The sequence below is a fragment of the Magallana gigas genome, chromosome 3 (genome assembly GCF_963853765.1).
Source record: "Magallana gigas chromosome 3, xbMagGiga1.1, whole genome shotgun sequence".
In the NCBI taxonomy this organism is placed as follows: domain Eukaryota; kingdom Metazoa; phylum Mollusca; class Bivalvia; order Ostreida; family Ostreidae; genus Magallana; species Magallana gigas.
The window spans coordinates 31,943,123-31,969,428 of record NC_088855.1 but is presented as its reverse complement, the minus strand read 5'-3'; the positions used below and the strand labels follow the sequence as shown (position 1 = coordinate 31,969,428).

The window sequence follows — 26,306 nt, the reverse complement described above, 5'->3', positions numbered from 1 at the left end:
TTGCGTTACACTCAGGTGACTGTTCAAGCCCACGGGCCTCCTATTTTTCTCCCAAACTTTTATTCTCAAGTATTGCAAAAGACTGAATATTTTTTAAATAAATTTGCATTCCATATTATTTTGATTACTGTTGAAAGGTAATTTTCAGAACCTTGTAACCCTTGCCCTCTGCTAGATTTGTCATGTACATGTTTGAAGTGATGTGATCGATTAGCTTTTACCCAATTTTTATGGGGAAAAATATAGAAATGTCATGTAAATAACAAGATTGAAAAATATATTTATATGGGAAATGTTAATGTTAACAAAACATGTATGTAAAAACTGCCAATTAGGAATGATAATGGTATCAAACTTTGCTCAGTATGGACTAAAAAACCCTACTGTAAAGTATAAGTGTGTGATCTTTTGTATAAACACGTACATTCTGATTAATTTTTTAAAAATGATAACAGTGTCAAATTGAAATATTTTGTGTGAATGAAAACCTACTGAACTAATTTTTACAAATGTGTTAAAATCACTTCTATTAGAATTACATTAAAGCATGATGTAATGAGAATAAGGCTGTTACGAAATATTATTTAGCTTACCCGAGCTGAAATTTATGTGAAAGCATCCTCAGGTAGTGTTTGAAATTGCATTGAAGTTTTTTTTTTGGTTATGATCCTTGCGGATAGGGTGGGTCCATAATGGAAGGGGTCAAATTTTACGAGAAAAAAAATAATTTTGTACAAAAACTCAAGCATGTAATAAAATATGGTATTACTTATATGCAAGCTTCTTGACTTATAGTTGATTCTCAATTGAATTATTGTGTCCCACAAGGGTTCAAGGTCTGATGTAGGGTTATGTATTTATGAGCAATAGTTCAAGATCTTATTCAATACTGCAATGCTTAATGTGACTATGAATTCATCCTGTTACAAAAGGGACTCATTGCTTAGCATAAGAATATCTGGAGAAAAAAATTGTACCTGATCTTTTTATACAGGATCTATTCTACTACATTACACAGATATTTTGTTTATGATTCAACTAAGCTGATTTAATTATAGCTATTGTTGTTCAGGTAAGCGATGTTGCCCATGGGCCTCTTGATTTTAAAGCTTAAAGTGGAGAGAATGAAAAATCTTTCATTTCGTATATCAAATGTAGACAATGTATTGTAGCACGCACTTTGTAACCCTGCGTTTGATACAATATTTTTTTGTTATACTTTCATGTTAAATACTGAAATCTGATTGGTTTAGATGCAGTTCATAATCTGTTCTATTGCCCTCAGCGTTAGCAACGCACTTAGCAACGGGTAACATTACAAATTGTTACATGCGCGAAAATCATGTGCGTACGGTTCGCCTTAGAAATTATGTTATTCCTATCTATAAAAGCAGTGATGTTTTTTTTATATATATATATAATTAAGACATTCAGTATAACAAAATAAATAGTGCCTGTTTGGGAGGATAACAGTTGAAATTGACACCCCTCGAAAACCATTGTCAACCTCCGCTTCGCGTCGGTTGACAATGGTTTTCTCGGGGTGTCAATTTCAACTGTTCTTGATTTATGACGAGGTCATGAGTCGTTTTGTTTTTTACACAATTTAAGACTCTTCGTACTTTCGTGATACACAAAGGATTTTACATGTAACTAAGGAGGCTGGATGTTCAACAAATTATATAGCCATCAACTTTACGTAAAATTTTAAGAAATGATTAGTTTTCCCAAAAACTATATTTGTATAGAGTTCTCCTTCTAAAGGAGATAAATACAGTGTAAAAATGGCCACAATCATTGAGCCTCCTAAAGTACATAAGCTTTTATTATACTTTCATGTTAAATACTGAAATATGATTGGTTTAGACGCAGTTGATAATCCGTTCTATTAACCTCAGCGTTAGCAACACACTTAGCAACGGGTAACACAACAAATTGTCACATGCGCGTAAATTATGCGCGTACGGTTCGCCGTGGAATGCACGTCATTTCTATATAAAATCAGTAAAAAAAATCTCTAAAATTAAGACATTCAGTATGATAAAATAAATAGTGCCTGTTTGGGAGGATAACAGTTGAAATTGACACCCCTCGAAAACCATTGTCAACCTCCGCTTCGCGTCGGTTGACAATGGTTTCCTCGGGGTGTCAATTTCAACTGTTACCCTCCCAAACAGGTACTATTTATATATTGTAAATTATAAAACCATTATCCAAATGTAATTTAAGTTTTTATATTATGATATTTATTCCATCCAATAGGTATATACATGTAGTACATTTTTTTCTATGCGTTTTCCTTCTATTTGATTGCGTGCTTGATTTAACAAAAGAACCATTATTTATGATAGAACATTCTTCTCTTCATTTGAATATAATCAAACAATAAATTGCTTTCTTTTGTGATTCATCGGGAAATAAAGGTAGCGACGTTACAGGTAAAAAATATATAACCCGCGTTAAGATATCGTTGGGGGTCCCTTAACTGGTTCCGTTCCGAAAAGTACCAATAGCCATGTATATGAAAAAGGGCCACTAATTGCCAAGGAATCATTTTGATGTTTGAAGTTTCAATAACTTTAAACGAATGAGTCCGGCCGTGCCTTTTATGAATGGTTAATCAGACGTATATTTCACGCGGGCAAAATCCACAGAATGAATTGAAAAAAAAATTAAATAAATCATCGAGACACAATGCAGTGGACCATTTCAAAACACGATAAGATTATCAGATAAAAAAATAAAATAAAATCCCTCTCTGTGAGCATTATTTACTACCGGTATTTTGGGAATTTTAATCAACATGAATCAGGCTTTGATGAATCTAGTATGTTTAAAAACCTCCTGAAACAGCATGTTTTTGTATATCTTCCTGGTATTTGGGTTTTCGTCCCTGTTTTACTTTGTGGGTGCTATGTGTTTTCTACGATGGGCGCTAAACACCGTGAAATTCTTGGTTGTGTGCATGAGTTTGACGATTCTTCTTTATGCTTCATGTATTGTTTATACACTAACTACAAGCCCGCCATGTTCGGACGAGAAAGCTTTGCAAGCAATTGACAAATTGGTAAGTAGATCTGATCAGATATTTTTTCCTTCCGATTTGATTCATGTTAAAAAAAAACTAGGCATGTTGAATCGTTTTCGTGCGTGCGCGAGCGTCTGTGCGCGTACGTGTGTGTGCGTTGGGATGGTGGGGGGGGGGGGGGGGGGGGTGTCAGTTCAATACCAAAGATCCTGATATGCAAAAAAATCCCAGTAACCTGATATGTTTTTAAATGCCCTAACAGTCCTTTCAATCATTTGCCGTTGTCGGTTAATTTGAGGGAAACATGAGTGGAAGGGAAAGAGATCTGGGTTACATGTATAAGAGAAATGCCCCTGCCAGAAGCGCTCCCCCATCACTGCCATCATTTCCCATCTCTCTCTTTACAAAGTACGTGCCTCTAAACACAATTGCCCGTAAGAATCATATCAACAATTTTGTGCAAAAACAACATGCGCGCTTTTCATTTATTCTTCTTTTAAACGAAAACATGAAATAAATAGGCTTAATTCAATGAGCAATGACATTTTAAACATCAAACCTAAAGAACGATTCTTTTCTTAATTTGAATAAGGATTATTGTTAAAGGCATTTGCTTAATAAACCAGGACTTCTTCGTCTTTTAAGCATATACGCAGCTCCTGTTTTCACATTTAAATACATGTACATGTACATATAATAAATATAAAGCACACTTAGGTAAATTCACTATACTGGAGCTCCAACTCCACTTGAACTCATGAACTCTGGAACTCACTCTCTCTTAGTAGTGAGCTTAAACTCACGAACTCTGGAACCCACTCTCTCTTAGTAGTGAGCTTGAACTCACGAACTCTGGAACCCACTCTCTCTTAGTAATGAGCGATCACCGCGCAAACCACTCGGCCACTACACATGACAAAAATTTTGCTTTCGATGACGAACGGAACCTAGCGCGTCCTAGCTATAGTGCTTTTTGGGAGTTGATTTTAATCAACTCTCCTATGCAGTTACTGTGAAACAGTGTTTGGACCAAAGCACAAATCATCGCCGCTGACAAAAATTAGTTCTTGAGAATAATTAATAAATCCGAAATAATGTATGCTAAAGCATTGTTTTTCAAGGAAACATATTTATAAATACCTTGAAAATAGTCAGATTTTAAATGGTATGAACAATTAAGATATTTTTTGTAGTTGTATGTATTCTTACGCCAGAGTTCAATATAGTCTCGTTCGGCGCTCGGCTGTCTCCGTAAATCTTCGACAAGCAGAGAGTCTCTCTTACTTGTGGGAGATTAACGGTGATAGCCGAGCGTTTGGTTGAACGAGACGAGAGTTCAATATTGTTTGGATCCATAAATTCTCAAGAAATGTTTATATCATTGATACATAGTTTGATTGAATTTATTATATCTTTAAATATTATTTAACATGATTCATATGTGGTTTTATCAACATTCTTGTGTCGAAAAAGTCCGAAAATTCATATTATAAAAATGTGCGTAATTCAAAAACAGATTGGAAACCACCTGTACTTGTCATGCAAAATAACTTATCATTGATTTTAAAATAAATAAGCATCGATAAAATCAACTCCCGTCAGTTCTTCGGTACTTTGATTATATTGTGCTTTACTGCCAAAACGTGTATGGGAATTCAGTATTTACTGTAAACCAACTTTTATTCGCGTGCGAGAGATTTTTACAAGGTTGCAAGAGCCTCTTCGTCGCTAATATTTCTCGCTGGTCCATGCCCTATAGGTTTAGTTATAACACAGTTGTAGATGAGTCTCACTCGGGATTGTAAAAATTAGTCGCCGCGACCGAATTTATCTCAGGATTTTCGTATTTTGATCAGATTGGCACAATTGAGGACTATGGAGAAAAACAAAACGGATATATATGAAAAAGTGTTGTGAAATATGATATAAGATCTGATTTTTATTCGTTTTGTTTCAGTGTTCGGATGCATTACGGGGGAGGGTGTTTGGGAATTTGTGTGGACCTCTCTGTGAGACTTTGGACATACGTTATAGTTCTTGTACGAGTCAAGGCGGTGAAAAAGACGTTTTCTATGTGTCGTGGAACAACATCACCACAACTTCTCTTGTTATGAAAAGAGCAAGATTTTTAGATATAGTGGGTAATGATCCTTACTCTTCTGGCACAGAACAGGACTTAGAAACAAGTTTATTGATGAAAATCGAGAGTCTTGTAAATCGACACTTACATATTAAGAAATCCTTTGAGACCGTTCATGACGTTTTACGTTTGTTTTGGACAATGGAGAAAAATGTTCCAATAGGAAGCAAAAAATCAGACGTATTCAGAAATTTGCACGGCCTGGCACTACAAAAAGAGTTTGTGTTAAGCATACTATATCATAATGACGACATTTTCCCTAAACTACATGGATCGTGCGGTTCGTTTTATTTCGTGGAACGGGTGCCCTTTACTCTGCATGACGTAGGCATCACGTGGTCAGCACGTGTCGCAGTTGCTTTGAAATTACTCGATCTCGCTCATCAACTGAATTATTCCTTTTTTGGTAAACTGCATGTATGTGACATTAAGGAGGACAATTTTGGTGTTTGTTACCATAACAACAGTGTTAAAGTGCACATATTAGATGCAGATTCTGTTGTTCTGAATGATAATCTTGTGATTGAGAATCAGATGGAAACACGTCATTGCGTGAATGACGCGGGTTGCGCGGAAGGGAATTGTCGAGGTGTTTGTAATACGAAGGTTGGCAGATGTCAGCGACAATTAATCAACACAAATTTGCAGGTGTTTAATTATAAGTACACGTGTAGTCAACAACTTAGTTAAATGTTTGTAAAACCCACGATGGGGATAACATTTATTTTCTTCTACGTCCAGTATTTCAAACTTAATTTGTGTAGGCGTTAAAAAATAATTTGACGGCGTTTCTAATGTATTGCAGGTTATATGCCAACAGATTTTCTCCGATTCAGACGCCAACCACCATCATGGTCTATTAAGACACCCACCCTTTGTCATTCGGAAGGGGTTGGAGGAAATTCTTCAGGAGTGCATATCCATACAAAATGTCGAGGAAACTGACGACAAGACTGCATTGCAGGAAATGGAAATTATACATAAAATAAGGGATCTTTTACTCAACACGGTTTGATAGAAAATAATCAATAAATTTAAAACAAGAAATTACATATACATGTTGCTCGTTTAGTTGTTTAGTAGTCTGGGTGAATTTAATTACACTTCCTTTAAACGATACGAATTTTCTGATTCACGATTTACCATTCCAACGAATCATGAAATCCATGCAGCGGGTTTATTTTGTACACCTACAGCAAAATCCATTAAATTGAATCCCCAATAAACTAAAAAATAAATTAAAAATCCACAAAAATTGGCCAACAGACATTCAAAAGATTCCACAGAAACAGACACTCTTTTTGAAAACAAACAATAATGAGATCAAAAGAAGTGAAGGAGAAGAGTATCGCGATGTATCGATACATTTTTGAAAAAAAAAAACCAATACCGATGGTATAAAATGTTTATTTTTTTCTTCATTATATATAATTATACATCTACCTTCAAATTGTAAAGAAGAAAGCGATTCATCCATGTAATACATGTATATTTAAGAACAAACTCAATCACTTGTGTTTTACAGGCCAGGGGCAAAAAAGTATTTTATTATAAAAACATAAATTGACATTAAAAAGTAAAATACTATACAAAAAGTATGTGAATGTAAATTTAACTTATACAATATTTACACGAATTTCTAAATATCATAAATAGAAAACCCAACTACTTGTAGCACCATACTAACACAAATTATTACAAAATTCTACCAAAACAAAAATTCCAACAAAGGTAAAAACAGGGATAGGAATGTAACCATACATGCACTTGGAACTATTCAAAATAACCCCTCGAGTAACTTTAAGGTGGAATAACACATCATCACAATATGGCCGAACTCTCATTGAACCGACATTTCGTTTTATTAAAAGGATTTTATCGACGCATCATGTACAAGTAACAGTAGTATAGAGTTGTAACTTGCTCTTTTGCCGAGTGGATAAAGTGTTGGGCTTTTTTAGATATTCCATTTTATACCCCCAAACTGCAATTTTTTCGCATATTTGACATATGTACAGTTTATTTTTCAACATATTATCTTTTATAATCAAATAATTTACTGTTAAGTTGAGTGACTTTTTTCAGGTGTGTTATTTCACCTTATGAATCATGATCGTGAAATTATACCTTAACTTGTAATAAAAGTCAGATACACATCATCGGAATGTAATTTTTTGTTTTGATACAGATTAAAAACATTGCATATATATTGCATATACATCAATACATGTATCATAAATGTACGCATAGAAAGTCATACAGAAATTTTGAATAATCATGAGTTAACACAAGGCGCAATCTAATTAAAATAAGATGTTGGATTCACCACTCGCATTATTGGAATTCATTTTATTCTTTTTGGTACGGCAAAATACGAAAAAAATAAATATAAATCATGACTGCATGCGTAGAGAGACAACATAAATTCAAAATCATCTTATAAAGATAAATAATGAGCAATCGAATCAAATGAAATTAGATGCTGGATCCTCTGGCTTTTTTACTCAAAGTAAGCGAGTGAATCCAACATATAATTCAATATAATAATCGACCGTTGGCCCGGGCAATAGAACACACTGAGCTGTACCAATGGAAAATTCTTGCATGGTCCATATTGACTGCTCAGGCATTAAATAATAATCTATTGGTTTATTGCCTTAACCTAGTATATCGGTTTTTCCGAAATACGTTGCCGGTCCAAAAGACCGCAGTCTACCTGCAACTTTTTTCATCATATAAAATGGAAAATTAAGTTCTAAATACTTTAAATATTGAAAAATCGCCGGAGTTCTCTAAAGTTCTCTAGTCTAGAGTTCTCTGTTTAGTAGTACCCCTATCGGTCTAATAGATCAGTTTCAATAGTTAAGAAATATGAAAATATTTAATTTGTAATAACACGTTCAATGATAAGTAAATTAGGGATATATAATTATGGTAACCTACAGGTATCAATCATTAAAAAATCCTAAACCGGAGAGGGGTGTGTTTTTGTGTGTGTGTGTGGGGGGGGGGGGGGGGTGGGGGGGGGGGGGGTGGTGTAGTGTTATTAAACTCTTAACTTGAATTAATTTTTCACGTGGTCCACAAAAAGTGTGTGGGGGGGGGGGGGGGACTCCTTGATCCTTGATAATTCACTTTTTATAATTTAAGAGAAATCTTTGTATATGTAGTTTACATATATAGTTCTTTTTTTTAAATTAAAGGTCATATTTGGTGGTGCCCCAGTAACTGCATAGATCAAATAATGAATCAATATTTTACTGCAATATAATTCATAACGTTTTTAAATCAACATACATGTTTATTCTTTGTGCCCATTTGCTGCACTTTTCTTCTTCAAGGGAAAACACATAAGAATGTCAAATGTCAGAATTCCCATAGTAATTTTCTCTTCTCTAACCTTCATCATTATGTTGGATACTGGGAAATTTGGATGTCGCTGAAAGCCTTTTCTATGGCTAAGTTTTGGCTAAAACAAGTTAAAAAAATAAAGTTCCTGCAAACAAATGGTCCAATTCAAGGAAAGTTGGATCACTAAAGTGTTACATTTAGGATTCCCGTATGATCCTTTTTAAAAGATTATGAAGTTTCCAGTACACATCGTCGGAAGTGGGCTTCCGGACTATTCCTTTGGAGTGTGCGGGAAAGGCACACTCTTCAAGAAGGGGCAATAACTCTTCTTTAAACTCTGATGGTGGATTGTGAAGAAGTCCTGCATAAAAATTGGTTGGTTTATCTATGAGGATGTCTTCACAAACAGTCTACAAAAGTTAAGAATAGTGTACAAGGTAATGCTGCCCAAAGATAATTCTACATTTAAAATCACCTTCAAAATACTGAAAATACCAACCTACATGGGAAGGCAAAAAAAATTGAATCAAAGAAAATTTCAAAAAGTGATTTTTATGACATGAATAAAAATCACTTGTTTGAAAAATGTAATGGGATGGGAGAAATAATGATGGACCAGACCAGGATTCGAACCCAGGCCCCCTGAACCTCTAGTCAGATGCTCTACCAACCATGTAGATTAGCTGTTTATAACGATTATTCCTGTCAATTATAAAGACAATCCAACTGCATGAGTTTCCGATACAAGTATATAATTCATCATGTGCCCTAAGCTGCAAGTATTTGAGTTATTTCACAACTCTACAGATAGAAACATTTTAGCTGTAGAAAGTAATATCAAAATGGGAGACACAAAAGTAGAGATAGGGGTTTATTTGATTTTTTAAGCAATGATTTCTTCTAAACCTACGCATTGGGTGACCATGGTGACATTATACACGTACATAATTTTATTAGAATAATTGAATAATAGATCCAAACTGACAGAAAAAACAAGGATGTCTTTATCAATTACTTAATGTCTAGACAGTATGTATATAAATGCATAATGTCAAACACAGTCATATAATTAAAAGTGAATAAGAGGACTGATATCGGCCTAAAATGGCCCCCTAAGATGAACATCATCATTTTTCTGTAATTCTTTTGTTTTCCTTATACACAAATACATGTTATTTTATAAGTTTCCTTTTGATCCAAATGCCACAACACCACAAAGTTAACTTTTCTCGGCCAATTTTAGTATAAAAAGGTCTGTTTTGAAACATTTTTCTCTTAGAAAACATTGAGTGTGTGTTTGAACAAACAAATTTTTTTTTCATCAGAGGTGTGTACATATCCAAGACTAATATGGAACAAAAATATTTTCCTTGTTCAAAGTGATGCTCTATAGTTCCCATTTGAAAAAAGATAAGAACAATGTCAATTTTTGAATGATTTTGATTAAAGTATAAAAATTGCATAACTTCTGACGTCATAAACTGCCAGAGAGGGCAAGCAATTTTAAAGCAACAGGTAAAAAATATATGTTATATCAACTATTCTAAAATATAACATACCAATTTAATGTACCTGAAACACTTTAAAAAATGGCGAATTATGGAAGCCAAATATGACCAATATCACATACATGCATTCTTTGTTTATATGAATGTAATATATCAATCTCTTTAATTCAAATATATAGATGCCTTAATTTGGGCTACAAGCAGAGGTAAAATAATAATAAATAAATGAACAAAATAAAAAATTTCCTGAAATAAAATTCCCCGTTCAGGTACTGAAGCATTTCTTTTTAAATCATTAGAATTAACTTTCACAAATTTTGATTTAATACATGTATCTTATTTTTTTATTTTAAAACACAGTGAAAAAAAAAGTGAGATTAAAATATCTATCATCATTTGTATTAATTTGATATTTGTTTGAATAAATAAAATGTCCCACCCTAAATGAAATAAAGCCTCACTTGTAAATTGTTGTTGGATCTTTGTTTTGTACATTTTCCTGTCTCTAATTCACACCAGCCTCGGCAATCAAAAAAGTCGCAATCGTCATGATTTGTACACGATGGCTGGGCTAAATTTTTCATCATGGATGTATGAAAAAATAAAGAGTCAGAGTCTAGTATTTTCACCTGTTGATCTTCACCAATTCCAAAATTCTCTGCTTTCACATCGCACATGTGAACCGGTTCATAAAAGCCATAGTCTAAAGATTGCACAATATCTAAGATATCAATAGCTATTTTAGCTCGCTCTTCAAAAGACGAACCACTGCCTGAGAAAAACTGAGGATCAAGAATGTCCCCTGGAGGTGCATACTCCATCACATAATAAAAGCCACAAGTGCCATACATTTTTGGAACAAACGACTGTTTTTGATGAACTTTCATAAAGAGGTATTCATCTTGATTGATCAGTCCCCAGATGTTTTGCATAGCAGTCATTTCAGCTGATTTAAAGTCTCTGTTTTCCCTTTTATACTGCTCAACATCAAGGGACCACAAGAAAGAGAAAATGTCACTTATCTTGTCTCTTTCCTCCAACATCTGTGAATCGAGCAAACTCTTAAAGATGTTATGAGCCATTTTATATCCCATTTGTGTCAGTGATCCATTGGCATGTTTTTCTAAATCTAAAGGTTCAAAACGGAACTCTTCTTTCGGATGTTTGGATTTGATGACAGCTTTTACAGTACTACCCTCCTTGCAAACTCCATCACACTGTGCTATCAGGACTTTCTTACCTCCCCTGTAGTTGGTACATTTGTTATATTTTAACTTTTTAAAAGTACACAAAGCTGGACACATGTTTCCTGCTGCAGCATGTGTAGAATAGTTGTGACACTGGAACAAAAGATAAAAGATTTTGAAATGCCTGCAGAGTCTCATCAAACCTTATATATTTAAATTATATTTTTCCTCACTAGCATTCATATAATTATTAGATGACTAGCAGTTATGTACTGTTCATATGGGGGGAAAACCCCAAAAGCTCTAATTCACAATTCAATTGAAACAAGCACACATACAACAGTCTCATCAAATTGATGAATTTGGTGAGGCTATTGAATGTGTGTGTTTGGTAGGGATTATGTAAAAATGTAAAACTTTGCTATCTACTTTAACATTAAATCTACACAATTGTCTGAAAATTAAATAGAGAATGGATTGTGCAATGAATGTAACTAACCAATTCATCCATTAGGAATTTGGACTCTTCCTCTGAACATTTCCGATCCCTGATGGCTTGTCTGAGAATGTTTCCACCATAGAGAAGAATGAATACAATGCAGCAAAATATTACAAGTTTTAACTTCCTTACAAGGTAGGCACGTGGCATCCTTTCTCATAGTATCTAATCTGTCCGAATACAAATAAAAGAGAAAGTGCTTGCAAGCTTACGAACCCCATATACTCCCACATAACATAATGAAGGAAAATTTCTTTACTGGAAATGGTGATGATTCAATAATATTAAATAACTTTTTATTGATAAAATATAAAACAACAAATAAATATATTGTCTGTTTATTATGGTGGCATATCTCTGCCCCTTGTTTGCGAGTTATTTTTCTATTAATTATGTCGACATGCAAGATAAATATGTTGACATGCAAGATAGTTATGTCAACATGCAACATAACTACATGTATGTTGACATGCAAGAAAACTGCAATCAAATAAGAGTTATAAAAAATCTCAAATATCGCCAACATGTGACATCCAAAATGCTAGATACGCTACCTATTGATTTCAACATGCAACTTATTTATGTTAACATGTAACTTCTTTATGTCGACATGCAACATATTTATTTCAACATGCAACTTAGTTATGTTGACATGCAACTTATAAGTTGCATGTCAACATATTTATCTTGCATGTGAACATAACTAAGTTGTATGTCGACATATTCATCTTGCATGTCGACATATGTAAGTTGCATGTTGACATAAATAAGTTGCATGTTGACATAAATATGTTGCATGTCAGCATATTTATCTTGCATGTTAACATTAATAAGTTGCATGTCGACATAAAAAGTAGCATCTTGGATGTCACATATGGGTGATATTTGAGATTTTTTGAGATTTTGTATGATTCATATCTGATTGCAATTTCTTGCATGTCAACATAGTTATGTTGCATGTTGACATAATTATCTTGCATGTCAACATATTTATCTTGCATGACGACATACTTGATAGTAATATAACTTGCACACAAGGGGCAGAGATATGCCACCATAGTTTATAGAACCAGGAGAAACATTTCAAACTAAAATCATGCAAGAATTGCAATTTTTGTTCAGTGACGGTACCTTAATTAGATGGAATGTTCTGTCATTAAAATGAAGATGTCCTACTGTAGCCTGGCTACGGTAAAATTGTTCTTTCTAACCTTTATCTGAAATTTGACATCTGATAAGAGTAAAACTGACCAAAAGATGAGGCCTTTGCTGCCCTTATGTGGGCCCATAAAAACTCGTATCTCTTGTTTTTTCGTTGAATTATCATCTTTTCTCGATTTTGTATTTGTTGAATATGGTGAAAATTTCGCAAAATAAAATGCGTTTAATGTATTTATCTTCAAATTCACACAAAAACTTCAAAACTTACATGATTTTGGACCTTTTTATTCCTCATTATCAAACAGGAAGATGCATGTGCTACGTAAAATGAAAAAGGCATAACATCTTTTCCGGATATTAAAATGGTTTGTACTAGTACAAAATAGTATGCAAACTACAACGCCCAAATTACATTGTAGGTTTATCATTAGGCCTACTATGTTTATGTTACATATGTAACCATACATGTTTGCTATTTTTAGTACCTGACTGTGAAATAGGAATCAAGTTGCTTTCCGCTGTGTGTCCATGAATTTGTAATGTGACATTTTATGGATTCTGAAAAATGTGTGCCTGCATACCTACAGTACCAGAAATGAAGAAATTCTGCATATTCTGAATTTTTCTGGTAGGTGTTGAAAAATAGTTTGAGATAATGCTGTAGGAAGAGTTATAATTGAGAAACTTTAAACTGTCAAAACGTTTGTATACATTTAGAGGAAATTCGGAAGTAGAAAGGAAACCGTATTTATTATGTTTATCACTTTATTGACTCCATTCAGAACATTTTGACGTATTTGTTGTAGTTATCAATCTCTGCTGGTGTTGTTGGTAATGTACATGTGAAATGTTGAGAATACAGCAAATATTGTAGCCCTAATTTTTATACACATGCATATTTGTATGTAACGGGATGGGAGAAATCATGACGGACCAGACCAGGATTCGAACCTGGGCCTCCTGAATCTCTAGTCAGGTGCTCTACCAACTGAGCAATCTGGCACCGGTATTCGAACTGGTCTTACCATCACATATTCCTCCCCCTTAAATGATCTTCACCTTTGATGATCACCCCAGGCTCTTCCCCTGGCAGGAGTTCACCTGTCAGTTCCAGGGGTTGGTCACGGCACCAAATGTAACAGGATGGGAGAAATAATGACGGACCAGACCAGGATTCGAACCCAGGCCCCCTGAATCTCTAGTCAGGTGCTCTACCAACTGAGCTATCTGGCACCATTATTCGAACTGGTCTGACTGTCACATTTATAAAGAAACAGCTGTAAAATGACATACAATTTAAAAGCCCAACGAGACACATCTAAAATAGAACACTATGTATTCCAGATTTCAAAACGTTTCAGCATTCAGCATCAACAACATTCTCTCTCTCTCTCTCTCTCTCTCTCTCTCTCTCTCTCTCTCTCTCTCTCTCTCTGTTAGCTCTAGGCCTGCAATACTTTGAAAATCACTATTTCTATATTTTTTAGCAGCTAAATTAAGAAGAAGGAATAGAAAATGGATAGATTTATTTGTGGAATTTGTAGTGAAGAAATGGACAATGTCCTTACTTTTCTACAGCACAAAGTCAATCGTAAGTTCTGAAAATGTTGTCATGCTATTATAAAATATTAATCAACTAAATTTACAGGGTAAATGTTGAAAATATATGTAATTTCAAAAATTGGCCATGGATCTGATGTGCAATGATATATAATCATGATTCCTGCAAAATTAAAATGGTCTGCACTTGTATATATAATCAGTTTTGTGTGTTCGACACTATTTAAAAGTATTTATTCTTCAATGAACAGGCAGTTTCAAGATATCTGGTGTTCTGCTCTTTGGCAGGGCAATTAAATTGGTTCATAGTCTGGTGAAATATGATGTTAAAAGAAAAAAGTTATTTTTTTTATATAGAACATTTAATTAAGTACTTACTAATTTTAAAAACTCCACCAAACCACATAACTATTTCCCACAAAGAGCAGTACCACAGTAATTATGAAGGGTTTATAAGATTTGCAGTTGTTGTATTTGTTATTATAGATGTTGGTCCAGGTGTTCCTGCAGGTTGTGACCTGTGTCGGCTATCCTACACTAGACAAAACACCCTGAGGGACCACTACAAGAAAAAGCACAGGGTCAACATCCAAGTCAGGAATCGACCAATCAGCAGCAGCCTCCAGAATCTTCCTCGGCCAAACCCAGTCAAGTGTGCGAACCAAGAAGATGGCCATCCAGCTAATGATAGCGAAGACCCAAACACAACTAGAATTGCCTCTTGTGTTGAAACTTCCCAAACCAAGTCGGAAGATGACTCGCCTGAAGTTTTGTCCACGGATATTCTGCTGAATGATATCGATGGTGAAATTGAAAACTCTTCCGTTGGGAATGTAAGGAACATTTATATTCACGTGGAACCTGCTTTGAGTCAGGAAGAGATCAACAATGATGTTGAAGAATCTGAAAAGCAGGATGGGAAAATTAAGCAGTCTGGTAATATAGCAGAGGCAGCTATGGAAGATTTTCTAAACACACCTGAGAATGAAAACTTGCCAAACAAAGATATAACAGATCTCTCCCAGTGTTTAGAAGATTTTCATAGGTTCTCAAGTGTTGACGGAGAATCTGCTTTGACACCATGTACCAAAGACGAGGATATTTCTGGAAATCTTGAAAATCATGATTCAGCAATGGAAACAGAAATTTCATCTGATGGATCTGAAAATTTCAAAGAAAATTCTATTCCAAAACGTTCTGATCTCGCCATGGGTAGTACAGATGTGTGCAACTTCACTCCTGATGCTGTTCAAGAAACACAAGAGGGGGATTATTTCTTTATTTTCTATATGGAAGAAAAGGAGGGACAGTCCATTGGATATGGAAAAATGATGTTAAAATGTTTACACTGTAGCTATGTCACCGATTTTAAAGCCTCCCTTTCTCGCCATATGAAAAAAGAACATCCAGATATGATTAACTTGCATAGCAAAATCAAAATTGTAATGCATGGTAATGAAAAGGATTTCAAGGACCAAAAAGTCATGAAGATGTCCGAGTACAATGCGATGCAGGCTAGTGAACGTCGAAAGAAGAACGGAAAGAAAATCAGAGGAGTGGAGACTCAAGACTTGGTGGGAAATTATACATGTGGAATTTGCTCAAAAGTGTTCAACAGACTGCGATATCTCAGGAAACATGTGTTGACTCATCAAAACAACCAGCAGTTTCTGTGTGACGAGTGCGGTAAATCATTCAAGACCAAGACTTATCTCACGGCTCACCGAAAAACTCACAAGAAGGAAGCATTCCATTGTAGGCAATGCGACTTTGTGTCGACCGTAGCTCTGGCAATCCACACACATCGCCAAATCCACACGGAAGGAAGTGTGATATGTGATATATGTGGGACAGCTTATTCCGATAAGTCCACGCTACTAAAACACAAACAAGTCCATGACATATCTCGCCCCTACGCGTGTGATTTCCCAGGTTGTACTTTCAGATTTAAAACAGAATTGAGGTGTAACGCTCACATTAAGAATCACAGTAATACTCAAGGACAGTTTAAATGTCACAAATGCAATTACGTCTTTCGGTACAAGCATCACCTGAAGAGACATGAGGCAAAAAAACACGGTCTCATCACATCCGGTGTTGAGAAATCCAAAGATGGAGATCAGGAGGATTCGCTGAAATCCTTGGTGATTGAAGAAATTCACGAGATAGACTCAGTGAACTTGATCGTGGATCATGAGATCAACCGAGACCAGTTCAATCTGCAGTCTGCCTTACAGAACAGTTCCCTGGTGATCGCAACAGACGAGGAAGGCAATGCCGTGAACTACGAGGTGGCGGACATTTCCATGAACGTCCAATACCAGACATTCATGTCTGGGACAGATCTGGCCTGTCAGGCAGATGGACACTCCGTGTTGATGCCCCAGAGTGACAGTGTTATTGTGACAGGGGACCAGTCCGATTCTATCGGCCATTCTTCTCATGTCATTGAGACTGAGGTGTGCAGCTCAACTGTTGTAGAATAAGCTACATGTTTTGTAGCCAAGAAATAAATTATTCAAATATTTATTTATCTGTCCTTTACATAGATAATTGTTTATTATTTCAAATGATCATGAGATTAAAAAATGTTAGAAATATATTGATTGGAGCATAAATACACGTACATTTATTTCAACATTAATCACTATTTTTAGCTCACCTGAGCTGAAAGCTCAAGTGAGCCCCAGAGTGACAGTGTTATTGTGACAGGGGACCAGTCCGATTCTATCGGCCATTCTTCTCATGTCATTGAGACTGAGGTGTGCAGCTCAACTGTTGTAGAATAAGCTACATGTTTTGTAGCCAAGAAATAAATTATTCAAATATTTAATTATCTGTCCTTTACATAGATAATTGTTTATTATTTCAAATGATCATGAGATTAAAAAATGTTAGAAAGATATTGATTGGAGCATAAATACACGTACATTTATTTCAACATTAATCACTATTTTTAGCTCACCTGAGCTGAAAGCTCAAGTGAGCCCCAGAGTGACAGTGTTATTGTGACAGGGGACCAGTCCGATTCTATCGGCCATTCTTCTCATGTCATTGAGACTGAGGTGTGCAGCTCAACTGTTGTAGAATAAGCTACATGTTTTGTAGCCAAGAAATAAATTATTCAAATATTTATTTATCTGTCCTTTACATAGATAATTGTTTATTATTTCAAATGATCATGAGATTAAAAAATGTTAGAAATATATTGATTGGAGCATAAATACACGTACATTTATTTCAACATTAATCACTATTTTTAGCTCACCTGAGCTGAAAGCTCAAGTGAGCTATTCTGATCACATTTTGTCTGTCGTCCGTCTGTCTGTCCGTCTGTCTGTAAACTTTTCACATTTTCAACATCTTCTCAAGAACCACTGGGCCAATTTCAACCAAACTTGGCACAAAGCATCCTTAGCCTTAGGGAATTTAAATTTGTGGAAATTAAGGATCACGCCCTTCTGCAAAGGGAGATTATTAGGAATTTATGAAAATTTTCGAGAAATTTTCAAAAATCTTCTTCTCATGAACCACAAGATCAGGAAAGCTGAAACTTGTGTGGAAGCATCATCAGGTAGTGTAGATTCTAATTTGTGAAAATCATGACCCCCGGGGGTAGGGTGGGGCCACAATGGGGGGTCGAAATTTAACATAGGAATATATAGAGTAAATCTTTAAAAATCTTCTTCTCATAAACCATAAGACCAGGAAAGCTGAAACTTGTGTGGAAGCATCCTCAGGTAGTGTAGATTCTAATTTGTGAAAATCATGACCCCCGGGGGTAAGATGGGGCCACAATGGGGGGTCGAAGTTTTACATAGGAATATACAGAGTAAATCATTAAAAATCTTCTTCTCATGAACCATAAGACCAGGAAAGCTGAAACTTGTGTGGAAGCATCCTCAGGTAGTGTAGATTCAAAGTTGTGAAAATCATGACCCCCGGGGGTAGGATGGGGCCACAATGGGGGGTCGAAGTTTTACATAGGAATATACAGAGTAAATCTTTAAAAATCTTCTTCTCATGAACCATAAGACCAGGAAAGCTGAAACTTGTGTGAAAGCATCCTCAGGTAGTGTAGATTCAAAGTTGTGAAAATCATGACCCCCCGGGGGCAGGGAGGGGCCACAATGGGGGGTCGAAGTTTTACATAGGAATATACAGAGTAAATCTTTAAAAATCTTCTTCTCATGAACCATAAGACCAGGAAAGCTGAAACTTGTGTGAAAGCATCCTCAGGTAGTGTAGATTCATAGTTGTGAAAATCATGACCCCCGGGGGCAGGGAGGGGCCACAATGGGGGATCGAAGTTTTACATAGAAATATACAGAGTAAATCATTAAAAATCTTCTTCTCATGAACCATAAGACCAGGAAAGCTGAAACTTGTGTGGAAGCATCCTCAGGTAGTGTAGATACAAAATTGTGAAAATCATGACCCCCGAGGGTAGGATGGGGCCACAATGGGGGGTCGAAGTTTTACATAGGAATATACAGAGTAAATCTTTAAAAATCTTCTTCTCATAAACCATAAGACCAGGAAAGCTGAAACTTGTGTGGAAGCATCCTCAGGTAGTGTAGATTCATAGTTGTGAAAATCATGACCCCCGGGGGTAGGATGGGGCCACAATGGGGGGGTCGAAGTTTTACATAGGAATATACAGAGTAAATCTTTAAAAATCTTCTTCTCATGAACCATAAGACCAGGAAAGCTGAAACTTGTGTGAAAGCATCCTCAGGTAGTGTAGATTCATAGTTGTGAAAATCATGACCCCCGGGGGCAGGGAGGGGCCACAATGGGGGGTCGAAGTTTTACATAGGAATATACAGAGTAAATCTTTAAAAATCTTCTTCTCATGAACCATAAGACCAGGAAAGCTGAAACTTGTGTGAAAGCATCCTCAGGTAGTGTAGATTCATAGTTGTGAAAATCATGACCCCCGGGGGCAGGGAGGGGCCACAATGGGGGATCGAAGTTTTACATAGGAATATATAGAGTAAATCTTTAAAAATCTTCTTCTCAGAAACTAATCAGCCAGGAAAGCTGACACTTGTGTGAAAGCATCCTCAGGTAGTGTAGATTCAAAGTTGTGAAAATCATGACCCCCCCGGGGGTTGGGTGGGGCCACAATGGGGGATCGAAGTTTTACATAGGAATATATAGAGTAAATCTTTAAAAATCTTCTTCTCAGAAACTAATCAGCCAGTAAAGCTGACACTTGTGTGGAAGCATCCTCAGGTAGTGTAGATACAAAATTGTGAAAATCATGACCCCCGAGGGTAGGGTGGGGCCAAAATGGAAGGTCAAAGTTTTACATAGGAATATATAGAGTAAATCTTTAAAAATCTTCTTCTCGGAAACTAATCAGCCAGGAAAGCTTAAACTTGTGTGGAAGCGTCCTCAGGTAGTGTAAATTCAAAGTTGTGAAAATCATGATCCCCAGGGGTAGGGTGGGCCACAATGGGGGGCCAAAGTTTAACAAAGGAATATATATGGTAAATCTTTAAAAATCTTCTTCTCAGAAATTAATCAGCTAGATGATTCTTTATAATTGTTAAGACTTTGGCCCCAGGACAATTCTTTGGCCTCATAAGAAGGTTCAGAGTTTATGTACGTTTATATCCCATATATAAACAATTGTTAAGGATCTTTTTGAGAACTGCAATACTCAACATATGATATGACTATAAAATCATCCTGTTAGAAAAGGGACTAATGATTATAAACATAAGAATATCCAGGGGGAAAATGGATTTTATTTATACAGGATCAACATGTATTATTGTACATTGTCCAGATAGTTTGTATTATGACTCCATTAAGCTGATTTTATCATACCTATTGTTCCTCAGGTGAGCGATGTGGCCCATGGGCCTCTTGTTATTTATTGATATCAGGTCTTTGTCTGTCATTGTGCGTCTGTGCTTCACACATTAACAATTTTACATTTTTAACTTCTTTTTGAAACCTACATGGCCAATTGTTATTATATTTGGCTTGAAGCATTTCTATGATAAGATGCATCTAAATTGTGAATTACATTACTTTACCACCCCTGGGGCAACATGGGCAGGACCAAATATGCAAAAAAAAAATTTTAAAAACTCTTCTTGTCATATCCCACATGCTTGTGAGAAAGAAACTTTCTACCAAAGTTATGAAATTCATTGCCCCTGGGTCAGGGATTCAGGCCCTAGTGTAGGGCCAATATGACCATATAGTGAAAATGTGTTAATTCTTAGAAAATCTTCTTCTCTTCTTCCATATATATTTGAGAAAAAATGGATGGTTATCATGTCCATGAAACCTTCTACCAAAATTGTGAAATTCATGGTTCCTGGGTCAGAGGAACAGGCCCTAGGGCAAGGTCAATATGGCCATATTGTGAAAAAGTATTAAATCATGAAAAGATCTTCTCTTCTCCCATGTATATTTTATAAAACTCAATGCATAACAATTAATCCCTCTTCCTCAATTGTAAAATTCATGACCCCTGGGTCAGGGGTTCATGCCCTAGGACAGGGCCAATATTGGGGCATTTAGTAAAAAGGTATTGTATCTTTAAAAATCATCTTCTCTACTCTAATATACATTTGAGAAAAAAAATGCACGGCTATGAATCCCTCTACCTAAATTGTAAATTTCTTGGCCCCTGGGTCAGGGGTTTTGTCCCTTTTGGTAGGGCCAATATATGGCAACATAGTGACAATTATTCAAATTTTAAATATTAATTTTTCTTTCACTTTCACTGTCATTGGAAATAAATTAAATATTCATAATGTCTTCTTTTTAGATATAGTGAAATTCACTGCCCATGGGGCAGGTGTTGGGGCATTTTATATAGGGGAGGGGTGACAAATATGGCTATATAGTAAACATGTATTTTTTAAAGTCGCCTGAGACACTCTGTAAACAATTTTACATTTTCATCTTAATAACGTTTAGATAATTTGTCACTTGGCCATATTCAATTAAGTATGTGTTATATTTTAGGAAATCTACATTTTTTTGTGCATTGTATGCTTGTGTGCATTTTAAATGGAACTGAATATTACAAAAGAATGACCATTAAAGGCCTGCAGAATGATCTCTTTCTACCAAAAGTTTACAATATTTGGCCACTGGAGCTAGGGTGTAGATAATCAGATATTTTTCTGATTCTTGCCTCTTCACTCCCCCCTCCCTTAATTGTCACTGAATTAATGTTTTTAAAAATTCAAATTATAAATGGGAAGGGTAACTGTTGTCAGAGGAGTTTTGGATTAGGATTTAGATTCCAGAATAAATCTTAAAATGCATAAATGATACCCTCTGACAGGTCAAAGAGCTATCATTGTGCTCAGGTGACTTTCAAGCCTATAGGCCTCTTGTTATACATTGGATAAGAATGAACAGAATTACAGTATTAAAATATGATTTATGGATATCGTCGACAGGTTCATCTAAACGTTTCCTTACATACTAATTGTATACATAACATCATTCAGACAGCATTTCTTATTTAGAATACAATAACAAAGGATCGCTTGTTTATAACAGAGGAATTGACCTATAGGAGAGATAAATATCCCGAAAAAAAAATCACTTTAAAAAATGAAAGTTCATTTGATATTTTCTACTGTACAAATTCTTAAATTTTTCGAATTTTCATTTAGATTAAGAAATCTTGTAAAAACACTGCTTCTGATTAAAGCAATTGATTGTGTTCTTCTTGTTAATACGGATCTGTTTCAGAAATTTTAAATTATCATGTTCAAAATTAAACCGAATGAGATAAGGGAAATAAATACCCGACTTTAACGTAATTGTGGACATGGCGTGTGTGAGAATTTAATCATCGTAATTATTATCTTATAAGGGAATGAAGTTAAATAACAGATTTCTTCTTTGTTAAAGAATATTGTACTTATGTTTTAAAAGAATAAAGAAAATTGATGCGTAAACGACCTTTGAAATCTCTTCACGCTAGACTTTCGATAAAAAAAAAATATATATATATATAGTTGCTAATATGTCCCTGGTGGTGAATGAACGCATATAAAGTTCATGTTTATATAGGAAGTAAGCTGAAAATAAAATTTAAAGATAAAAAATTAAAATAACACTGAAAAAAAGAATTCTGTTTTTATTAAAGTGTCATTTTATGTCAACATAGTTAAAATAATACTGCATGTTTAAAATAAGTTAAATAATGGCATAGTCAATTGAAATTTAAAAATAACTTGCCAGTAAACTGTAATGAAATCATGAGCACAAATGCTTACACTAAAGTCAATGTTTTTCGCAGATGCGTAATGAGTTATGGAAGGCCATCAATTTGAATGTCCAAATTAATACTAGTAAACCAAACAGTATTATTATTTGATTACTATTATCAGTTTTTTTGGCTCAAGAAGTTAAAAAATTCAATTAACCAGTCTCACTGAGAGTAAAAAAAAATACAGGGTTATTTTCGCTCCGTGTTAACTTCGCAAAAGGGGCGCAAAATAAAAACTGAGCAAATATTTCCCGTTATACAGTAGTATCACTACACAAATCTGTAGTTTAGTCAATATTGTCTTTCCACAAATTTCATTTGAAAAATAAATTTGTGGAAAGACAATATAATGCCAATTATTTTTTAACATTGTGCTCAGATAGAATTCATCTTGTTACGGTTTAATATGCACACTGGTAATTATGTCAACATAAGAATCAACTGCATCCATGGCAATGACAGGTATAGTGGCAGAGTCGTGCATTTATTTAATGAAAAATCGGAAACGATTTTATCTATACTTTTTTTTTATTTATTAACACCAAACTGTTGCGCGCAGCTTTGCAATTCATTTAAGATATTTATTCTGGAGCACATAAACTAAACTAAGGAGCAACTTTCACTCCTCATTTATTTTCTTCATTGAAAGTATACTGAGAGGTGATTCACTTGTTTAATCACACAAGTGGGATGGGAATGAGCTCGAGGTCTGCAATTGTGTACCTTGAAGATGACTCTCATGCTCGGATCTAAAGGGGGATTGGTTGCGAAACCCAACCCAGGAAAACTCAAACTTTAAAAATTCCCATAGTAATACTACTGAAAATAGGCCTGGGACCCCCTGGCAAACACATTTATATCTCGACCTCTTTCGCCCCCCCCCCCCCCCCCCCCCAAGCGGAGAAAAGGATCCGCGCATGATTCTGACTGTTGCTTGTTATACATTAGTAGTTACACAATGGACATGTATGAGGAACGGGTTTTTTTTTGGAATGAACAGAGAAATAATGAAGCATTCTTCTATGGTCAAAACGGTTGAGGGTACAAATCCCTGTCAATTCGCCCGTCCCCCTTGTCCATTGCCAGCCAGTCGTTGCATGGGAATTGCCAGGACGTGTTGTCGTGGGGACATGTAACCTCTACTTTCTCCAGGAACCAATCAGCGCTCTCCACGCCAGCCTCCATGTTGTCATGCCCGATGCTGTGTAAGATAGGGGAACATATTGTCATGTTGTAAATTTTGAATTTACCGCGTGGCAGTAAATACAAAATTTACATGACAAGTTGTCATGTTGTAAATTTTGTATTTACTGCCACCCAGTAAATTCAAAATTTTGTCATGTTGTAAATTTTGTATTTACTGCCACCCGGTAAATTCAAAATTTACAACATGACAATATTATTGAAAGAAATTAAATGATATATCCCGGAATATCTTGACAGAATATTATCCATGTGGGTTTTTTTTTAGTTTGTAATAAATTATGGAAAAATTTATCAAAATTTTTAATATGAATATCTAAGATATTCTTACTGGCAGCAGTTACAATTAGCTAATTTTTTCATTGCCCAAACCAAATGATGTGATTTCTGTATATAATAAATTTAATATGTCTTTACAGAATACCATATCTCAATCAATTTTTGTTTGTTTCAAATTTTGCAAAATAGAGTAATTTTTCAAAATTACTAATTCATTGCCTAAACTGAATGAAAGACATGTAGTTTAAAATACAGTCTAGTAAATACCGAAAACATATCCTCGCTCCCCCCCCCCCCACCCCCCTCCCCGAATGAAATGACGGACATGTACTTTCTTACTTAATTTTTTGAAGATTTCCGATGTCTTTAGACTCTATGATGAATTCGTCTGTTTGCCCCAACTGAAAGTTTTCGTCATCTCGCGAATCGCTGGCCATGTTTCGAAGTTGTATACGACCTTTAAAAAAATGAATCTTGTTCTCAAATAACACAGTGGAAACAAACAGCAAACAAAATGGCAAACAACTCAATTATGCATAGAATATCAACCATTTTTAGGGGGATCCTTATTTCTAAGGCAGGACTTCAAGGACCCTTTTCAGTCGGTGATACATATACTACATGATAAAGGTCAAATTTGGCCACCATATTTCACCATCATTTAAAGTGTTTCAGGTACATTAAATTGTTATGTTATTTTTTTTTTTTAGATGAGTTGATGTCAGATATATTTTGTACTTATTTATTTGATTTATTTGCACTCATTTCGCAGTATATGACGTCAGAAATTATGTAATTTAAACAACATCAATCAAAAATTGACATTTTGTTTTTCTTTTTTCGAATTGGAAATATAGAGCGACACTTTGAACAAGGAAAATATTGTGGTCAACTATTAGTCTTGAATAGACAAATCTTTGATGAGAATATATTTTTTGTTCATGCAATTGCTCAATATTTTCTGAAAGAACAAGCCGTTTTATGTTAAAAATGCGAAATTGGCGAGAAAAGGTGCATGGTGTCATGTTTATGATGACATATTTCCAAATTGTGGCATTTGCATCAAAATGAAAACTAGGAAAATACTTCAAAGAAAACAAAGAATTACAGTAAAGTGATGATGTTCATTTTAGGGGCCATTTCAGGCCAATATCAAAGATAGGACTTAATGTAATACAGTACTTTGGCGATTCATGCGGAATATGAAGGTGGCGACATTGCAGAAAAATACACAACCCACATAAATCATTAAAGAAAACATTTGATTGTTTATATTTACAACTTTCTTTTAGCAAATTTATAAATTGCTTGTCCAAAAAATTGAATTAATTTAATTGTTGTTAATGAATATCAGAACGTTAGTTAGTAACAGAAATAGCCAAATTGTATTCTATGGGAATTTGAGTCTGACATCATCATGATTAATTTTTTCGAGTAGTCCGTGATTTTTCTTAAGTTGCTGAAGGTTTTGACCAATCGATAAAAGGGGGTGTGTAGATTTCGATCTTGTCAGTTTCTATATAGTGCGATATTACTAAATTTTTTTATTATCACGTTTTATGACATGACCATGATGAGCTATTTGTCTGAAAGCGTAAACAAAACAAATAAACATTCTGTACATTTGTTAATTAAACAAACACACATCAATAAAACGTTCCTACCTGAACTTCCCTGCTCCCCATACAGAACAATGTACACGTTTGCCTGAGTGGAGCCGCCAAATTTCTTTCCTGTGGTAACTTTAATGTGGAAAATAGCCATTATTGTGTAAGAATTTAACCCTGTTTAAGCAAAGGGAGATTTTCTTGAACGTGTCTAAATAGCCAAGGCATATCCGGCAACAATCACCTTGATTGTTTTGTGGTTTCATGATATTATCTCACTTCGTTAATGAATGGGGGTTTAAATATGGGCGGTGTACCGGTATTTGTTTCAGTATGTGTCTATTAAAAACAAGTTTATTATGATTGCAACATTACAGCTTTGCGTTTTTTATATGCATCAAATGCGTTTCGAAGTATGCGGAGCATTGACATATATCGTCAAATTATTTTTTTACAGGGCAACCACGAAAGACCTACTGTTAAATGAATGTACAGAGTATGGATCTATGCGTTATATAGTTCTCTT

General features: G+C 35.1%; 4 protein-coding genes across 10 annotated transcripts; 2 read left to right on the top strand and 2 right to left on the bottom strand.

The window, feature by feature from the left end:
• Positions 1-2,608: 2,608 nt before the first annotated feature.
• On the top strand, positions 2,609-6,470 carry LOC109618121 (divergent protein kinase domain 1C). Its single transcript, XM_020065392.3, has 3 exons — positions 2,609-3,067; positions 4,986-5,816; positions 5,974-6,470. The coding sequence occupies exons 1-3, from the start codon at positions 2,855-2,857 to the stop codon at positions 6,181-6,183; spliced, it is 1,254 nt and encodes a 417-aa protein (XP_019920951.3). The 5' UTR covers positions 2,609-2,854; the 3' UTR covers positions 6,184-6,470.
• A 1,848-nt stretch (positions 6,471-8,318) lies between these two features.
• Positions 8,319-13,198, bottom strand: LOC105323789 (divergent protein kinase domain 1C). 5 transcript variants are annotated; one of them, XM_011422860.4, is made up of 5 exons: positions 13,143-13,198; positions 12,845-12,930; positions 11,714-11,883; positions 10,489-11,367; positions 8,319-8,929 (listed from the first exon to the last, which is right to left on the bottom strand). In XM_011422860.4, the coding sequence occupies exons 3-5, from the start codon at positions 11,861-11,863 to the stop codon at positions 8,717-8,719; spliced, it is 1,242 nt and encodes a 413-aa protein (XP_011421162.3). In that variant the 5' UTR covers positions 11,864-11,883; positions 12,845-12,930; positions 13,143-13,198; the 3' UTR covers positions 8,319-8,716. The 5 variants fall into 5 exon arrangements, with proteins under 5 accessions (XP_011421162.3, XP_019920952.3, XP_011421163.3 ...); XM_020065393.3 differs by having other exon boundaries at positions 11,714-11,878; positions 13,143-13,190; XM_011422861.4 differs by lacking the exon at positions 12,845-12,930.
• Positions 13,199-13,244: 46 nt separating this feature from the next.
• LOC105326521 (uncharacterized) lies at positions 13,245-17,267 on the top strand. 3 transcript variants are annotated; one of them, XM_066079346.1, is made up of 3 exons: positions 13,245-13,502; positions 14,365-14,465; positions 14,921-17,267. In XM_066079346.1, the coding sequence occupies exons 2-3, from the start codon at positions 14,390-14,392 to the stop codon at positions 16,918-16,920; spliced, it is 2,076 nt and encodes a 691-aa protein (XP_065935418.1). In that variant the 5' UTR covers positions 13,245-13,502; positions 14,365-14,389; the 3' UTR covers positions 16,921-17,267. The 3 variants fall into 3 exon arrangements, with proteins under 3 accessions (XP_065935418.1, XP_065935417.1, XP_034338548.2); XM_066079345.1 differs by having other exon boundaries at positions 14,362-14,465; XM_034482657.2 differs by having other exon boundaries at positions 13,270-13,289; positions 14,362-14,465.
• A 6,041-nt stretch (positions 17,268-23,308) lies between these two features.
• On the bottom strand, positions 23,309-26,026 carry LOC105326523 (lipoxygenase homology domain-containing protein 1). The gene is made up of 3 exons (XM_011426616.4): positions 25,838-26,026; positions 24,513-24,630; positions 23,309-23,892 (listed from the first exon to the last, which is right to left on the bottom strand). The coding sequence occupies exons 1-3, from the start codon at positions 25,935-25,937 to the stop codon at positions 23,718-23,720; spliced, it is 393 nt and encodes a 130-aa protein (XP_011424918.3). The 5' UTR covers positions 25,938-26,026; the 3' UTR covers positions 23,309-23,717.
• Between the last annotated feature and the right edge of the window lie 280 nt (positions 26,027-26,306).